Raw genomic sequence first — 18,445 nt, 5'->3', positions numbered from 1 at the left:
CACACTCCAAAGTAATAAGGTTCATATAGTAGTCTATCAAAGTAATCAGACCAGATATTGGAATATATTTTTTAAACTTTTGACTATATTTCACTACTTCGCTTAAGTAAAGCGTTTCAAAATGTCTTCCACTGCCACAAAAAATACTTGTAAAGAGGTAAAGCAACCCCCAGTTTTTCTTCATGGAAATTTGCAAAGAAAAAGCCATATCTCAGACGGGCCAATAAAAATAAAAGTTTAAGATGGGCAGTCTGAGATATGGCTTTTTCTTTGCAACTCTGCCTAGAAGGTCAGCATCACAGAGTCTCCTCTTCACTGTTGATGTTGAGGCTGGTGTTTTGTGGGTACTATTTAATGAAGCTGCCAGTTGAGGACCTGTGAGGTGTCTGTTTCTCAAACTAGACACCCTCTTGCTCAGTTGTGCACCGGGGCCTCCCACTCCTCTTTCTATTCTGGTTAGAGCCAGTTTGTGTTGTTCTGGGAAGGGAATAGTACACAGCATTGTACGAGATCTTCAGTTTCTTGGCAATTTCTCGCATGGAATAGCCTTCATTTCTCAGAACAAGAATAGACAGACGAGTTTCAGAAGAAAGTTATTTGTTTCTGGCCATTTTGGGTTGAGGTCGGGTGATTGTGGAGGCCAGGTCATCTGATACAGCACTCCATCACTCTCCTTCTTGGTCAAATAGCCCTTAGACAGAGAATGCCAAGAGTGTGCAAAGGTGTCATCAAGGCAATGGGTGGCTTTTTTAAAGAATCTCAAATTTAAAATATATTATGATTTGTTTAACACTTTTTTGGTTGCTGAATGATTCCATATGTGTTATTTCATAGTTTTGATGTCTTCACTATTGTTCTACAATGTAGAAAATAGTTTAGAAAAATAAAAAATCTTCAATGAGTAGGTTTGTCCAAGCTTGTGACTGGTTCTGTAGGTGTACTGCAATCAAATGAAACAAATTCAATGATTGAAAGAAACAATGTTTAGCAGGCGCTTGTTTGCATCAAGCCTGTCTGTTCTTCATATGAACATGTTTTGCAATGTGAAACATGTATGTCTAGATGAAACACTGATTAAGTTTGGTGTAAAGTGACTGTATGACTTTGTGTGTTGTAATAGTCAATAGAAAAATGTGTTTAGAGTTTTGAAACAGCTTCCTTTTTGATTATCTGTTTTGAGTTTTGTACTAAGAGTTGCTAAAATGTACCACATACTTATGAAAACTGCACCAAAGCAAAAAAAAAAGTCCTCTGTAGCTCAGATGGTAGAGCACGGCGCTTGTAACGCCAAGGTAGAGGGTTCGATCCCCGGGACCACCCATACACAAAAAAATTTATGCACGCATGACTGTAAGTCGCTTTGGATAAAAGCTTCTGCTAAATGGCATATTATATTATATTATTCCTCCCCCCAGAACTGGTTGAAGAGGTGAGTATTTATGACGTCCTGTGGGAGACCAGTAAGAGAGTAGCAGATGAGACCCTCTACTCAGCCTTCCTTAGAGGGATGTATACCAGACGTCTGCCTGCCCGCTGCTACGCTGACTTCTGCCACCAGGAGGCGCTATACCTGGACAGAGTCATCACCATGCTGCAGGTGAAAGGAAAATACATTAAATAAAACTAATACCGTAAAGTTTTACTTTCTATGACTGTGATAGGTGGTTGTCGTCCCTAGCTATCTTAAGATAAGTTGCTCTGGATAACAGTGTCTGCTAAATGTGTGTGTGAGTGCCAGGTGCTGATCAGAACAGTCCAGGGTCCCCCAGACATCATGCTGTTTCTCCAGACAACACATCAACGCTACCAGGAGTCTCTGATGGAGGCCCAGAACCAAACTCCACCACACCTGGTAAGAAGCACTTATAACAATCACCCTTAATATACAATTTAAGATAATATATCTTAATATATAATTTAAGAGGACTTATAGCAAGAAAAACAACGAACGTAGTAGTTGATTTATCAATTCAATAAACCTTCCATAAACTTTTTCAATGACCCTTATTTAACATTTTTGTTTTGGTTGAATTCAAGTTCAATTACTCAGGTTTTAGTGTATTTAGACCCACCCCAAAATGGAAATCAATAGTTTAAAATCTCTGCTTTCTTTTCCCTTTTTGATTCCCTTTAGTTCATTCAGTTCACTTCATAGCCCTTTAGCATTCAAATAATATTCACTTTAGTTCATTCAGCTCAGTTCATAGTCATTTAGCATTCAAATAATATTGAGCTAAATTGGCTTTTAGGGTGTCTATAGCAAGGTTTCAATCCAATTGGCGACAGATTTTCATGTCAATATTCTAACATTTTCATAAAAACAATATGCCATTTCAGAGTTTCCTTAAGGAAAATTTGGCACCGGACAACATGACAGGGAAGATTTTAACTCTTGGCATTCTCTCAACCAGCTTCACCTGGAATGCTTTTCCAACAGTCTTGAAGGAGTTCCCGCATATGCTGAGCACTTGTTGGCTGCTTTTCCTTCACTCTGAGTTCCAACTCATCCCAAACCATCTCAATTGGGTTGAGGTTGGGTGATTGTGGAGGCCAGGTCATCTAATGCAGCACTCCATCACTCTCCTTCTTGGTCAAATAGCCCTTACACAGCCTGGAGGTGTGTTGGGTCATTGTCCTGTTGAAAAACAAATGATAGTCCCACTAAGCGCAAACCAGATGGGATGGCGTATCGCTGCAGAATGCTGTGGTAGCCATGCTGGTTAAGTGTGCCTTGAATTCTAAATAAATCACAGACAGTGTCACCAGCAAAGCACCCCCACACCATCACACCTCCTCCTCCATGCTTCACGGTGGGAACCACACATGCAGAGATCAAAGACATGGCGGTTGGAACCAAAAATCTCACATTTGGACTCATCAGACCAAGGGACAGATTTCCATCGGTCTAATGTCCATTGCTCGTGTTTCTTGGCCCAAGCAAGTCTCTTTTCTTATTGGTGTCCTTTAGTAGTGGCTTCTTTTTTTTTGTTCTTTTTTTTTGGTTATCTAAAAGGGTTAAGGTTAGGGTTAGGGGAAGGGTTAGCTAACATGCTAAGTAGTTGCAAAGTAGCAATAAATTAGTACTCCCTGTATATAGCTCCACATTGATCTGGTACTGGTACTCCCTGTATATAGCTCCACATTGATCTGGGACTGGTACTCCCTGTATCTAGCTCCACATTGATCTGGTACTGGTACTCCCTGTATATAGCTCCACATTGATCTGGTACTGGTACTCCCTGTATATAGCTCCACATTGATCTGGTACTGGTACTCCCTGTATATAGCTCCACATTGATCTGGTACTGGTACTCCCTGTATATAGCTCCAAATTGATCTGGTACTGGTACTCCCTGTATATAGTGTCACGAACCGGCTCAAGTTCGTAACAAAAGGGAGACACGTGGAGACAAGGAATACCCAAAGTATATATTTATTAGCTAAAGTAAACTAAATCAAATAACAATGGCGTGTGTAATCAGTAATCAGTAGTGTAAGTGAGTGTTTTGCATGCATAAATGTAATAATGCAAGGTGTTGAAAGGTGCCAACGCAAACAACCAAAAAGCCACAAAAATACCACAACAAAAATCAGTCAAAGCATCTGCCTGGAGAAAGTCTCCTCAATGAATGTGGAAGAGGTCCATTTATGCTGGGACACACCCGGCCCAGGTGTTTCCCATGTAGCTGACGACCCTCACAACTCCGCCCACCGGCATCCTAATAAGGAAACAAGAGCAAAGAGAGAGAAGAAGGCAGAAAGAGTGGGAGGGGCGTCACAATAGATCCACATTGATCTGGTACTGGTACTCCCTGTATATAGCTCCACATTGATCTGGTACTGGTACTCCCTGTATATAGCTCCACATTGATCTGGGACTGGTACTCCCTGTATATAGCTCCACATTGATCTGGTACTGGTACTCCCTGTATATAGCTCCACATTGATCTGGTACTTCCTGTATATAGCTCCACATTGATCTGGTACTGGTACTCCCTGTAAATAGCTCCACATTGATCTGGTACTGGTACTCCCTGTATATAGCTCCACATTGATCTGGTACTGGTACTCCCTGTATATAGCTCCACATTGATCTGGTACTGGTACTCCCTGTATATAGCTCCACATTGATCTGGTACTGGTACTCCCTGTATATAGCTCCACATTGATCTGGTACTCCCTGTATATAGCTCCTCATTGATCTGGTACTGGTACTCCCTGTATATAGCTCCACATTGATCTGGTACTGGTACTCCCTGTATATAGCTCCACATTGATCTGGTACTTCCTGTATATAGCTCCACATTGATCTGGTACTGGTACTCCCTGTATATAGCTCCACATTGATCTGGTACTGGTACTTCCTGTATATAGATCCAAATTATTTTGGTACTCCCTGTATATAGCTCCACATTTATCTGGTACTGGTACTTCCTGTTTATAGCTCCACATTGATCTGGTACTGGTACTCCCTGTATATAGCTCCACATTGATCTGGTACTGGTACTCCCTGTATTTAGCTCCACATTGATCTGGTACTCCCTGTATATAGCTCCACATTGATCTGGGACTGGTACTCCCTGTATATAGCTCCACATTGATCTGGTACTTCCTGTATATAGCTCCACATTGATCTGGTACTGGTACTCCCTGTATATAGCTCCACATTGATCTGGTACTGGTACTCCCTGTATATAGCTCCACATTGATCTGGTACTGGTACTCCCTGTATATAGCTCCACATTGATCTGGTACTGGTACTCCCTGTATATAGCTCCACATTGATCTGGTACTGGTACTTCCTGTATATAGCTCCAAATTATTTTGGTACTCCCTGTATATAGCTCCACATTTATCTGGTACTGGTACTTCCTGTTTATAGCTCCACATTGATCTGGTACTGGTAGTCCCTGTATATAGCTCCACATTTATCTGGTATTGGTACTTCCTGTATATAGCTCCACATTGATCTGGTACTGGTACTTCCTGTATTTAGCTCCACATTGATCTGGTACTTGTACTCCCTGTATATAGCTCCACATTTATCTGGTATTGGTACTTCCTGTATATAGCTCCACATTGATCTGGTACTGGTACTTCCTGTATTTAGCTCCACATTTATCTGGTATTGGTACTCCCTGTATATAGCTCCACATTGATCTGGTACTGGTACTTCCTGTATATAGCTCCAAATTATTTTGGTACTCCCTGTATATAGCTCCACATTTATCTGGTACTGGTACTTCCTGTTTATAGCTCCACATTGATCTGGTACTGGTACTCCCTGTATATAGCTCCACATTGATCTGGTACTGGTACTCCCTGTATATAGCTCCACATTGATCTGGTACTCCCTGTATATAGCTCCACATTGATCTGGGACTGGTACTCCCTGTATATAGCTCCACATTGATCTGGTACTTCCTGTATATAGCTCCACATTGATCTGGTACTGGTACTCCCTGTATATAGCTCCACATTGATCTGGTACTGGTACTCCTGTATATAGCTCCACATTGATCTGGTACTGGTACTCCCTGTATATAGCTCCTCATTGATCTGGTACTGGTACTCCCTGTATATAGCTCCACATTGATCTGGTACTGGAATTCCTGTATATACTCCAAATTATTTTGGTACTCCCTGTATATATCTCCACATTTATCTGGTACTGGTACTTCCTGTTTATAGCTCCACATTGATCTGGTACTGGTACTCCCTGTATATAGCTCCACATTGATCTGGTACTGGTAGTCCGTGTATATAGCTCCACATTTATCTGGTATTGGTACTTCCTGTATATAGCTCCACATTGATCTGGTACTGGTACTTCCTGTATTTAGCACCATATTGATCTGGTACTTGTACTCCCTGTATATAGCTCCACATTTATCTGGTATTGGTACTTCCTGTATATAGCTCCACATTGATCTGGTACTTCCTGTATATAGCTCCACATTGATCTGGTACTGGTACTCCCTGTATATAGCTCCACATTTATCTGGTATTGGTACTTCCTGTATATAGCTCCACATTGATCTGGTACTGGTACTTCCTGTATTTAGCTCCACATTGATCTGGTACTGGTACTCCCTATATATAGCTCCACATTGATCTGGTACTTGTACTCCCTGTATATAGCTCCAAATTGATCTGGTACTTGTACTCCCTGTATATAGCTCCACATTGATCTGGTTCTGGTACTTCCTGTATATAGCTCCACATTGATCTGGCACTCCCTGTATATAGCTCCACATTGATCTGGTACTGGTACTTCCTGTATTTAGCTCCACATTGATCTGGTACTGGTACTCCCTATATATAGCTCCAAATTGATCTGGTACTTGTACTCCCTGTATATAGCTCCACATTGATCTGGTACTGGTGCTTCCTGTATATAGCTCCACATTGATCTGGTTCTGGTACTCCCTATATATAGCTCAACATTGATCTGGTACTCCCTGTATATAGCTCCACATTGATCTGGTACTGGTACTCCCTGTATATAGCTCCACATTGATCTGGTACTGGTACTCCCTGTATATGGATCCATTGTTGAGTATTTGTTTTATTCCTCCTGTTACTTTTATTTGTATTATTATTTAAAAGGGCTCGTAAACATTTCAAGTCTACACCAGTTATATTCAGCTAGTGACAAATAAAATGTAATTAGATTTTCCTCCTCCTTTTCCTCCTCCTCCTCCTCCTCCTCCTCCTCCTGCCTACAGAACCTGTCCTCCATCCAGCCCTCTGCAGCCGTGCGTCAGTACCTCCAGAGCTTCCATGACATAGTGAATGAGGAGCCCATCTACTGGCTGGTGTCTCTGCTGCCCAGAGCCCTGCTCAGACCTTACCTGGCACAGCACCTGCCCCTGGGAGAGAGGACCAGACCAGGCCCCAGGCCCTGCCTCTACCCCTGGCTAAGCCTCTTCCCCTGCCCCTGCTACCAGTGGGGGGGAGAGGACATGAAGTCAGACCAGTCAGACCAGAGGAACCAGAAGGACAAGTCAGGGTCATATTACAGGTATCTTGAGGATATTATAATGTATTACAACTGATACAATATAATGTATACTGATTGATATTGATGATGTAATGTATGCTGATTGATATTGATGACATTGATTGCCTATGGAGGTTTATAACGTCTCAACTCCACATTGTTGTGTTTAATCTTGTGTGGTAATATTGTGGAGTGACACTTTTCTAACCTGTCTCTCTCTCCAGGCCTCTACTGGAGAAGTACCAGGATGTGATAGACGTCTATAATGCTGTCAACATCTTCAGAGTCCAGATGATCAACGAGAAGGCTCTCTTCACCTCCAGGTAAAGTTAGCCTAACTTAGGTCTACAGTTAGCCTAACTTAGGTATGCAGTTAGCCTGGTCCTGCTATTTAAGTCTACAGTTAGCCTGGTCCTGCTATTTAAGTCTACAGTTAGCCAGGTCCTGCTAACTAAGTCTACAGTTAGCCTGGTCCTGCTAACTAAGTCTACAGTTAGCCTGGTCCTGTTATCTTAGTATACAGTTAGCCAGGTCCTGCTAACTACTGTAAGTCTACAGTTAGCCTGGTCCTGCTATCCAAGTCTTGCCAGGTCTCCCTCGCAAAACAGGCTGTCAACCCTACGGGATCTTCTTAGCCTGGGTACCAGTCTACTTTGTGATAACATTCTACTCCTTGCCACTCCTTGTCATGCGAAATACAGTGGGGGAAAAAAGTATTTAGTCAGCCACCAATTGTGCAAGTTCTCCCACTTAAAAAGATGAGAGAGGCCTGTAATTTTCATCATAGGTCAACTGTCAACTATGACAGACAAAATTAGAAAAAAAAATCCAGAGAATCACATTGTAGGATTTCTAATGAATTTATTTGCAAATTATGGTGGAAAATAAGTATTTGGTCAATAACAAAAGTTTCTCAATACTTTGTTATATACCCTTTGTTGGCAATGACACAGGTCAAACGTTTTCTGTAAGTCTTCACAAGGTTTTCACACACTGTTGCTGGTATTTTGGCCCATTCCTCCATGCAGATCTCCTCTAGAGCAGTGATGTTTTGGGGCTGTCGCTGGGCAACACGGACTTTCAACTCCCTCCAAAGATTTTCTATGGGGTTGAGATCTGGAGACTGGCTAGGCCACTCCAGGACCTTGAAATGCTTCTTACGAAGCCACTCCTTCGTTGCCCGGGCGGTGTGTTTGGGATCATTGTCATGCTGAAAGACCCAGCCACGTTTCATCTTCAATGCCCTTGCTGATGGAAGGAGGTTTTCACTCAAAATCTCACGATACATGGCCCCATTCATTCTTTCCTTTACACGGATCAATCGTCCTGGTCCCTTTGCAGAAAAACAGCCCCAAAGCATGATGTTTCCACCCCCCATGCTTCACAGTAGGTATGGTGTTCTTTGGATGCAACTCAGCATTCTTTGTCCTCCAAACACGACGAGTTGAGTTTTTACCAAAAAGTTATATTTTGGTTTCATCTGACCATATGACATTCTCCCAATCCTCTTCTGGATCATCCAAATGCACTCTAGCAAACTTCAGACGGGCCTGGACATGTACTGGCTTAAACAGGGGGACACGTCTGGCACTGCAGGATTTGAGTCCCTGGCGGCGTAGTGTGTTACTGATGGTAGGCTTTGTTACTTTGGTCCCAGCTCTCTGCAGGTCATTCACTAGGTCCCCCCGTGTGGTTCTGGGATTTTTGCTCACCGTTCTTGTGATCATTTTGACCCCACGGGGTGAGATCTTGTGTGGAGCCCCAGATCGAGGGAGATTATCAGTGGTCTTGTCTTCCATTTCCTAACAATTGCTCCCACAGTTGATTTCTTCAAACCAAGCTGCTTACCTATTGCAGATTCAGTCTTCCCAGCCTGGTGCAGGTCTACAATTTTGTTTCTGGTGTCCTTTGACAGCTCTTTGGTCTTGGCCATAGTGGAGTTTGGAGTGTGACTGTTTGAGGTTGTGGACAGGTGTCTTTTATACTGATAACAAGTTCAAACAGGTGCCATTAATACAGGTAACAAGTGGAGGACAGAGGAGCCTCTTAAAGAAGAAGTTACAGGTCTGTGAGAGCCAGAAATCTTGCTTGTTTGTAGGTGACCAAATACTTATTTTCCACCATAATTTGCAAATAAATTCATAAAAAATCCTACAATGTGATTTTCTGGAGAAAAAAAATTCTCAATTTGTCTGTCATAGTTGACGTGTACCTATGATGAAAATTACTGGCCTCTCTCATCTTTTTTAAGTTGGAGAACTTGCACAATTGGTGGCTGACTAAATACTTTTTTTCCCCACTGTATAACTTGGCATATGACACGGAGTACAGGAAGTGGAATCCCAACTAGCGCATTTGGTTTGTTGAAAGTTGTGGGAACTTACATTTTTGATTTACCATTGGTTCTGGGGACGAAGCCATGACTTTACTGACCGGTAAAATTTAAGGTTATTTAAACGTTCTGAGAACGGAAGTGAAAACCTTGCCTGTTCTGGTAACGTTAAGTTTTAGGTTGAAGGTAGGTTCTGAGAACATCTTACTATGGTTCCCTGAAAGTTTTCCTGGGAGGTTTTATTAACGCTCTGAGAACAGAAATTATAGGTTATTTGAAGTATTTTTAACAACTTCCTTAAAACGTTCACTGAATGTTTCAGTAAGACTTTTAATAACACTGTTAGCTTATTTGGGGTGAACTTTTTTTAAACTCCAAGCACAGATAGGACCAGGGACGCAACTTTGGTTTTAGAAGTGGGGGGACATAAGCTGGCGGGGGTCTGGGGTCCTCCCTCTGATTGATTGTGTAGAAATCCAGGAAATTAAACAATCTAATATTTCCCTTTGGAGTCACTTTTATTGTAAATATGTTTCTAAACACTTCTACATGAATGTGGATGCTACCATGATTATGGATAATCCTGAATGAATCGTGAATAATGATGAGTGAGAAAGTTAGAGCTGCACAAATATCATAACCCCCTCAAAAATGCTAACCTACCCTGTTATTGTAACGGTGAGAGGTTAGCATGTCTTGGGGGTATGATATAAAATGCTAACCTACCCTGTTATTGTAACGGTGAGAGGTTAGCATGTCTTGGGGGTATGATATAAAATGCTAACCTCCCCTGTTATTGTAACGGTGAGAGGTTAGCATGTCTTGGGGGTTATGATATTTGTGGGTCTGTAACTTTCTCACTCATCATTATTCACGATTCATTCAGGATTATCCTTAATCATGGTAGCATCGACATTCATGTAGAAGTGGTTGATTTTCTTTTGATTTTCCCATGATGTCAAGCAAAGAGGCACTGAGTTTGAAGGTAGGCCTTGAAATACATCCACAGGTACACCTCCAAGTGACTCGTATGATGTCAATTAGCCTATCAGAAGCTTCTAAAGCCATGACATCATTTTCTGGAATTTTCCAAGCTGTTTAAAGGCACAGTCAACTTAGTGTATGCAAACTTCTGACCCACTGGAATTGTGATACAGTGAATTATAAATGAAATAATCTGTCTGTAAACAATTGTTAGAAAAATTACTTGTGTCATGCACAAAGTAGATGTCCTAACCGACTTGCCAAAACTTTAGTTTGTTAACAAGACATTTGTGGAGTGGTTGAAAAATGAGTTTTAATGACTCCAACCTAAGTGTATGTAAACTTCCGACTTAAACTGTACTCTGGTCAGATGAGACTAAAATTGAGCTTTTTAGCCATCAAGGAAAACGCTATGTCTGACAGGGACTGTCGTCGACAGGGACTGGGAAATTGATGAGAATTGAAGGAAAGATGGATGGCGCTAAATACAGGGAAATTCTTGAGGGAAACCTGTTTCAGTCTTCCAGAGATTTGAGACTGGGATGGAGGTTCACCTTCCAGCAGGAAAATGACCCTAAGCATACTGCTAAAGCAGCACTCGAGTGGTTTAAGGGGAAATATTTAAATGTCTTGGAATGGCCTAGTCAAAGCCCAGACCTCAATCCAATTGAGAATCTGTGGTATGACTTAAAGATTGCTGTACACCAGCGGAACCCATCCTACTTGAAGGACCTGGAGCAGTTTTGCCTTGAAGAATGGGCAAAAATCCCAGTGGCTAGATGTGCCAAGCTTATAGAGACATACCCCAAGAGACTTGCAGCTGTAATTGCTGCAAAAGGTGGCTCTACAAAGTATTGACTTTGGGGGGGTGAATAGTTATGCACGCTCAAGTTCTGTTTTTTTGTCTTATTACTTGTTTGTTTCACTATATATTTAGCATCTTCAAAGTGGTAGGCATGTTGTGTAAATCAAATGATACAACCCCCCCCCCCAAAATCCATTTTAATTCCAGGTTGTAAGGCAACAAAATAGGAAAAATGCCAAGGGAGGTGAATACTTTTGCAAGCCACTGTACATAACTTGACATTTCTGCAGTCACAGACTGGTCTTCCCTGGATCCTCAGTGCAGTCACAGACTTCTCTTCCCTGGATCCTCAGTGCAGTCACAGGCTGGTCTTCCCTGGATCCTCAGTGCAGTCAAAGACTGGTCTTCCCTGGATCCTCAGTGCAGTCACAGAATGGTCTTCCCTGGATCCTCAGTGCAGTCACAGACTGGTCTTCCCTGGCTAATTAGTGCAGTCACAGAATGGTCTTCCCTGGATCCTCAGTGCAGTCAAAGACTGGTCTTCCCTGGATCCTCAGTGCAGTCACAGAATGGTCTTCCCTGGATCCTCAGTGCAGTCACAGACTGGTCTTCCCTGGCTCCTCAGTGCAGTCACAGACTGGTCTTCCCTGGATCCTCAGTGCAGTCACAGACCGGTCTATCCTGGATCCTCAGTGCAGTCATAGACTTGTCTTCCCTGGATCCTCAGTGCAGTCACATGCTGGTTTCCCTGGATCCTCAGTGCAGTCACAGACTGGTCTTCCCTGGCTCCTCAGTGCAGTCACAGACTGGTCTTTCCTGGATCCTCAGTGCAGTCACAGGCTGGTTTCTCTGGATCCTCAGTGCAGTCACAGACTGGTCTTCCCTGGCTCCTCAGTGCAGTCACAGACTGGTCTTTCCTGGATCCTCAGTGCAGTCACAGGCTGGTTTCTCTGGATCCTCAGTGCAGTCACAGACTGGTCTTCCCTGGCTCCTCAGTGCAGTCACAGACTGGTCTTCCCTGGTTGCCTGACCCTGCTGAAACACCTGTCACCATCTGATCCTGCTCAGATGAGGCAAGACAAATAATTACCTTGGTGTACATTTATACATTATATTAGCCAAGAATGGAAACAATGGTTCAATAATTGAAATGACCATTATTCCCAGATCCCAGTCTGTAGCCAACCCATCAACTCAAGATGGCACTTTGTATCCATTCACTGATTGTTATAATATACTGCAAAATTCACCTGATCTCCGTAGGCTGGTCTTCCCTGGCTGTCTGACCCTGCTGGGACACCGGTCACCATCTGATCCTGCTAAGACATGATGATCATAGTGTTGTGTACTGACTGTGCACCATGACAGTGAAGCCTGAAGAGCTGTTTATACTGTGTCAGTGTGAAAAGTAGGGAATTAACTAGGGAAACTGACAGATCAATAAAGTAACATTACTACAGTATACTGACTCTAATAAAAACTCACAGTGCGCTGTCAAAAAAAGGTCAGATTAGTTTGGCCGATGGTTTCATCATTTTGATTCAGGTCTACTAGTGTGATTGAGGCTAAAATAATAGCTATTGTTAGCCAACTTTTGGCTAGCTCTAATGGTACATCAACAGGTGAAAGCGAGCCAAGTTAATTTACTTCTGTTGAAACGGGAAAAAACAAGGCTACAAAACATTTACATGAACACAACAGCTGTTAGATACTGCTACCTGACAGATAGCTAGAGGCTAGAGCTGAACTGGCTGTGGTAGCTACTAGCTAGATAGCTAGAGGCTAGAGCTGAACTGGCTGTGGTAGCTACTAGCCAGATAGCTAGAGGCTAGAGCTGAACTGGCTGTGGTAGCTACTAGCCAGATAGCTAGAGGCTAGAGCTGAACTGGCTGTGGTAGCTACTAGCTAGATAGCTAGAGGCTAGAGCTGAACTGGCTGTGGTAGCTACTAGCTAGATAGCTAGAGGCTAGAGCTGAACTGGCTGTGGTAGCTACTAGCTAGATAGCTAGAGGCTAGAGCTGAACTGGCTGTGGTAGCTACTAGCTAGATAGCTAGAGGCTAGAGCTGAACTGGCTGTGGTAGCTACTAGCTAGATAGCTAGAGGCTAGAGCTGAACTGGCTGTGGTAGCTACTAGCTAGATAGCTAGAGGCTAGAGCTGAACTGGCTGTGGTAGCTACTAGCTAGATAGCTAGAGGCTAGAGCTGAACTGGCTGTGGTAGCTACTAGCTAGATAGCTAGAGGCTAGAGCTGAACTGGCTGTGGTAGCTACTAGCTAGATAGCTAGAGGCTAGAGCTGAACTGGCTGTGGTAGCTACTAGCTAGATAGCTAGAGGCTAGAGCTGAACTGGCTGTGGTAGCTACTAGCTAGATAGCTAGCTAGTTCATTCACTTCAGACAGAACTTCAGTCGAGAGGGGATGAAACATTAGCAAACGTTACATGCCAGTTACACTACCACTACAAGCTCAGCACTGGGGATTTTTTGTTGTTGTTGTTAAGTCAAAACAGCAAAAAAAGAGGAGGGTGAGAGGATACAGTAGTGAGTATGGTGTGGCGTGATGCAAATATGGTGGAAAGGTTATAGGCAAAATAACCACAGGACAAACATGCTCCCATCAAGCTCTAAGGAAAAATGGATCTCTCAGAACGTTATGTGCTAGCTGGGATGTTAGCACAAAACAGGTCTGGATTTCAGGCTAGGAACTTAAATAAAAGTCACGCTAAAACTCTACAGTAGAACATGGGTATCGCATTAACCAGGTGATCTCTGTATTAATGTTAAATGTCTCTGTGATGTTCATCTCTGTATTAATGTTAAACGTCTCTGTGATGTTCATCTCTGTATTAATGTTAAATGTCTCTGTGATGTTCATCTCTGTATTCATGTTAAATGTCTCTGTGATGTTCATCTCTGTATTAATGTTAAATGTCTCTGTGATGTTCATCTCTGTATTAATGTTAAATGTCTCTGTGATGTTCATCTCTGTATTAATGTTAAATGTCTCTGTGATGTTCATCTCTGTATTAATGTTAAATGTCTCTGTGATGTTAATCTCTGTATTAATGTTAAATGTCTCTGTGATGTTCATCTCTGTATTCATGTTAAATGTCTCTGTGATGTTCATCTCTGTATTTATGTTAAATGTCTCTGTGATGTTCATCTCTGTATTAATGTTAAATGTCTCTGTGATGTTCATCTCTGTATTAATGTTAAATGTCTCTGTGATGTTCATCTCTGTATTACTAGCTGACAGTGTAATACAACTGAGGTCATATGTAATGTTGTCTCCGGCTGGAGCATCCTAATACTTTTAAATATCAAATAAATTCAATAAATGAATCTCTATCTGATGTGATCTAATCCGTCTGTGTAATATTATCCTAGTTGGTTTCCCACTGGTGACGGGGAGGAAGTGGAGGACCAACCCATCCTTGTGTGGTCTGTGGAGTCTGGATCTGACGTTAGGGTGAGTGACATTTTACATTTATTTTCTAACACACTGGCCCATTATTTTCCTTGAGGCCCAAACCCCCCCTCACCAAAAAAAAAAAGGTTATTCTGTTAAAAAAAACTAACAATTTAGACCGGCCCACTGATCTTAAAGATGGGACCAGCCCATCCGGCCCCGAGCTGTCCTAAGGCCAGTCAGTTTCTGGTTAACAGTGACTCTATGGGGACAGCTACGTCAGGAGAGTCTTACAGATAAGGTGTGTTGTCCTTCATTGGTCGTGTTTGTCCTGTCTCCTAAATCTGTTTGTTTCTGTCGCCCCCTCTAGGTGAAGCTGTAGCAGTGCATCTGTATAATGCAGGAAGCTGTGTGGGTGTGGGTGTGTGTTTTCACGCTGGACTGTTCCTCTTGTCAGACATATTCCAATATTCCACTTTTAAGTTTCAAACTTCCCCCAAACAACTACTGTTTAAACTGTATTAATGCAATAACTCAATGAATGCACAAATCTAATAATTGTCAACAAAGGGGCTAAAATGAAATAAAAAATGTTTAGGTAATAAAAACAGAATGAAACAACTGCGTGAACTGTAAAACTGTATTTATTTTTATGGATATTGCAATATGAATATTAGACAACCAATCACATTGCTGTGCGCTACCACAATTTGAAGAATTGCTATGGCTAGCCAATAAACAGACTGTATTCCCACCAAGAATTGACCAATCAGAAAAAGCTAGGGTTGCCCCACTGGCAGTGGGCTAGTATTTGAATGCTCCATTGTATAAACAATTCCATTTTTCCTGTGTGCATATTTCATATTCATGTTGGGTCCACTGATTTCAAACAATTAGAGTACAGTTGTCCTTGTCACTTCGTCCTCAAATTCTGTGTCTTTAATTATTTCCTGGATTTACAATCAAAACAATTTAGCTAACATTACGGTTTCGATGTAAACCTGATCTTAAATTAATAGATTAAACTATTTCTCTTTGGGATGAGTGGATTGACAAAAAGAGAGGTTTTTATATCAGAATGTATGGTATGGATGACGATGACAGTTTTACATGGTGAGGAGCTAGGATAGTCAGAAGTCAGATGGCTTTCTCCTGTCAGATTTTCACGGTAAGGAGTAAGCGTGTAGTGTGTGTCTGTTGTTGTCTAAAGGAGTAGTGTGTGTCTGTTGTTGTCTGAAGGAGTAGTGTGTGTCTGTTGTTGTCTAAGGGAGTAGTGTGTGTCTGTTGTTGTCTGAAGGAGTAGTGTGTGTCTGTTGTTGTCTGAAGGAGTAGTGGGAGTCTGTTGTTGTCTAAAGGAGTAGTGTGTGTCTGTTGTTGTCTGAAGGAGTAGTGTGTGTCTGTTGTTGTCTAAAGGAGTAGTGTGTGTCTGTTGTTGTCTAAAGGAGTAGTGTGTGTCTGTTGTTGTCTAAAGGAGTAGTGTGTGTCTGTTGTTGTCTAAAGGAGTAGTGTGAGTCTGTTGTTGTCTAAAGGAGTAGTGTGTGTCTGTTGTTGTCTAAAGGAGTAGTGTGTGTCTGTTGTTGTCTAAAGGAGTAGTGTGAGTCTGCTGTTGTCTGGAAGGAGTAGTGTGTGTCTGTTGTTGTCTGAAGGGAGTAGGGTGTGTCTGTTGTTGTCTGAAGGAGTAGTGTGTGTCTGTTGTTGTCTAAAGGAGTAGTGTGTGTCTGTTGTTGTCTAAAGGAGTAGTGTGTGTCTGTTGTTGTCTAAAGGAGTAGTGTGTGTCTGTTGTTGTCTAAAGGAGTAGTGTGTGTCTGTTGTTGTCTAAAGGAGTAGTGTGTGTCTGTTGTTGTCTAAAGGAGTAGTGTGTGTCTGTTGTTGTCTAAAGGAGTAGTGTGTGTCTGTTGTTGTCTAAAGGAGTAGTGTGTGTCTGTTGTTGTCTAAAGGAGTAGTGTGTGTCTGTTGTTGTCTAAAGGAGTAGTGTGTGTCTGTTGTTGTCTAAAGGAGTAGTGTGTGTCTGTTGTTGTCTAAAGGAGTAGTGTGTGTCTGTTGTTGTCTAAAGGAGTAGTGTGTGTCTGTTGTTGTCTAAAGGAGTAGTGTGTGTCTGTTGTTGTCTAAAGGAGTAGTGTGTGTCTGTTGTTGTCTAAAGGAGTAGTGTGTGTCTGTTGTTGTCTGAAGGAGTAGTGTGTGTCTGTTGTTGTCTAAAGGAGTAGTGTGTGTCTGTTGTTGTCTAAAGGAGTAGTGTGTGTCTGTTGTTGTCTAAAGGAGTAGTGTGTGTCTGTTGTTGTCTGAAGGAGTAGTGTGAGTCTTGTAAAATGAGATGTTCTTTAATATATAGGGAGATTTAAGTTAATACATTTTATAATGTAGGGGGATGTAGGGGGTGGGCATGATCGCTTAATGGTGAGGGGATGTGATGCTCGTGATGTGTTGGGGCGTGAAGCTCGTAATGGTGAGGGGATGTGATGCTCGTGATGTGTTGGGGCGTGAAGCTCGTAATGGTGAGGGGATGTGATGCTCATGATGTGTTGGGGCGTGAAGCTCGTAATGGTGAGGGGATGTGATGCTCGTGATGTGTTGGGGCGTGAAGCTCGTAATGGTGAGGGATGTGATGCTCGTGATGTGTTGGGGCGTGAAGCTCGTAATGGTGAGGGGATGTGATGCTCGTGATGTGTTGGGGCGTGAAGCTCGTAATGGTGAGGGGATGTGATGCTCGTGATGTGTTGGGGCGTGAAGCTCGTAATGGTGAGGGGATGTGATGCTCGTAATGTGTTGGGGCGTGAAGCTCGTAATGGTGAGGGATGTGATGCTCGTGATGTGTTGGGGCGTGAAGCTCGTAATGGTGAGGGGATGTGATGCTCGTGATGTGTTGGGGCGTGAAGCTCGTAATGGTGAGGGGATTTGATTCTCATGATGTGTTGGGGCGTGATGCTCGTCATGGCGTTGGGGCGTGATGCTTGTGATGGTTTCAGTGGGCGTATAATCACTTCTTAATATCCACTGATGCGTATCAAAGCAGTGTAGTGGAGGTATATGCTGTATCAGTTATGTAGTACAATAGAGAAATCCTGCACAAAGTACCCAACACAAACACAAAGCACGTGAAATATTTTCAGATAGATGATATTCTGCTGAACCTGGGCTGTCAGGCAGCTGGTTGTGGAGCAGCTCACAGAAGAACGACATCAGTAACGCAAAGTGTTTCCCCCAACAACAAATAAAAACAACTGGCAATAATTGATATTAACTGAAAAATGATCTTATGTAATTTCTTGCAATAGCCCTCTGTGACTTTAAATAATATTTCTCTCAAAATTGTGATTCCTAAAAGATGTGTCCAGAGATTTGGTCAACTCCATCAGATTTGTCTAAAATCCTAAATGAATCAGGAATGAGTAGGGTCAGCTATACCATAAGGACCCTTTATTAATGTCCTCATTACATGTAGTGCAACAAGGCCACTCATGATCTGGAAAGTTCTCTACTGTTGATAGATTTAAACATATTGAAATCACCATGGTCACAACCATAAACTGTCAACTCCACCTGCCTGATAGAATGTTAATTTTGGTTCTAATATGTTCCGTTTAAATAGGTTTTAGAGTCATAAAGCAACTGAGGAGAAACTATAATAGAGCCCTTTTGTGGGAAAAAAACCTCATTTTGATTGGCTGGGCCTGGCTCCCAAGTGGGTGGGCCTGGCTCCCAAGTGGCTGGGTCTGGCTCCCCAGTGGGCGGGTCTGGTTCCCCAGTGGGCGGGTCTGGTTCCCCAGTGGGTGGGCCTGGCTCCCAAGTGGCTGGGCCTGGCTCCCAAGTGGGCGGGTCTGGCTCCCCAGTGGGAGGACCTGGCTCCCCAGTGGGCGGGTCTGGCTCCCCAGTGGGTGGGCCCTTGCCCAGTGATGTGAAATCCATAGATTAGGGCC

The 18,445-nt window shown here is 42.7% G+C and overlaps 1 protein-coding gene across 4 annotated transcripts in view; it reads left to right on the top strand.

Annotated features, from left to right (window-relative positions):
* The window catches only part of LOC121556394, a 70,306-nt gene extending 55,154 nt beyond the window's left edge, over positions 1-15,152 (top strand). For 2 of the 4 annotated variants that reach the window (XM_045216304.1, XM_045216303.1), the window contains exons 8-13: positions 1,416-1,597; positions 1,739-1,852; positions 6,729-7,024; positions 7,228-7,326; positions 14,510-14,591; positions 14,902-15,152. In XM_045216304.1, the coding sequence (XP_045072239.1) occupies positions 1,416-1,597; positions 1,739-1,852; positions 6,729-7,024; positions 7,228-7,326; positions 14,510-14,591; positions 14,902-14,913 (785 nt within the window). In that variant the 3' untranslated portion in view covers positions 14,914-15,152. The remainder of the gene's footprint in view (positions 1-1,415; positions 1,598-1,738; positions 1,853-6,728; positions 7,025-7,227; positions 7,327-14,509; positions 14,592-14,901) is intronic. The other 2 variants (XM_045216305.1, XM_045216307.1) reach the window with 1 other exon arrangement.
* The last annotated feature ends 3,293 nt before the right edge of the window (positions 15,153-18,445 follow it).

This window comes from Coregonus clupeaformis, unplaced genomic scaffold, assembly GCF_020615455.1.
Source record: "Coregonus clupeaformis isolate EN_2021a unplaced genomic scaffold, ASM2061545v1 scaf0672, whole genome shotgun sequence".
Classification (NCBI taxonomy): Eukaryota; Metazoa; Chordata; class Actinopteri; order Salmoniformes; family Salmonidae; genus Coregonus; species Coregonus clupeaformis.
The sequence above is the reverse complement of the archived record's forward strand: the minus strand, read 5'-3'. Positions and strand labels throughout refer to the sequence as shown.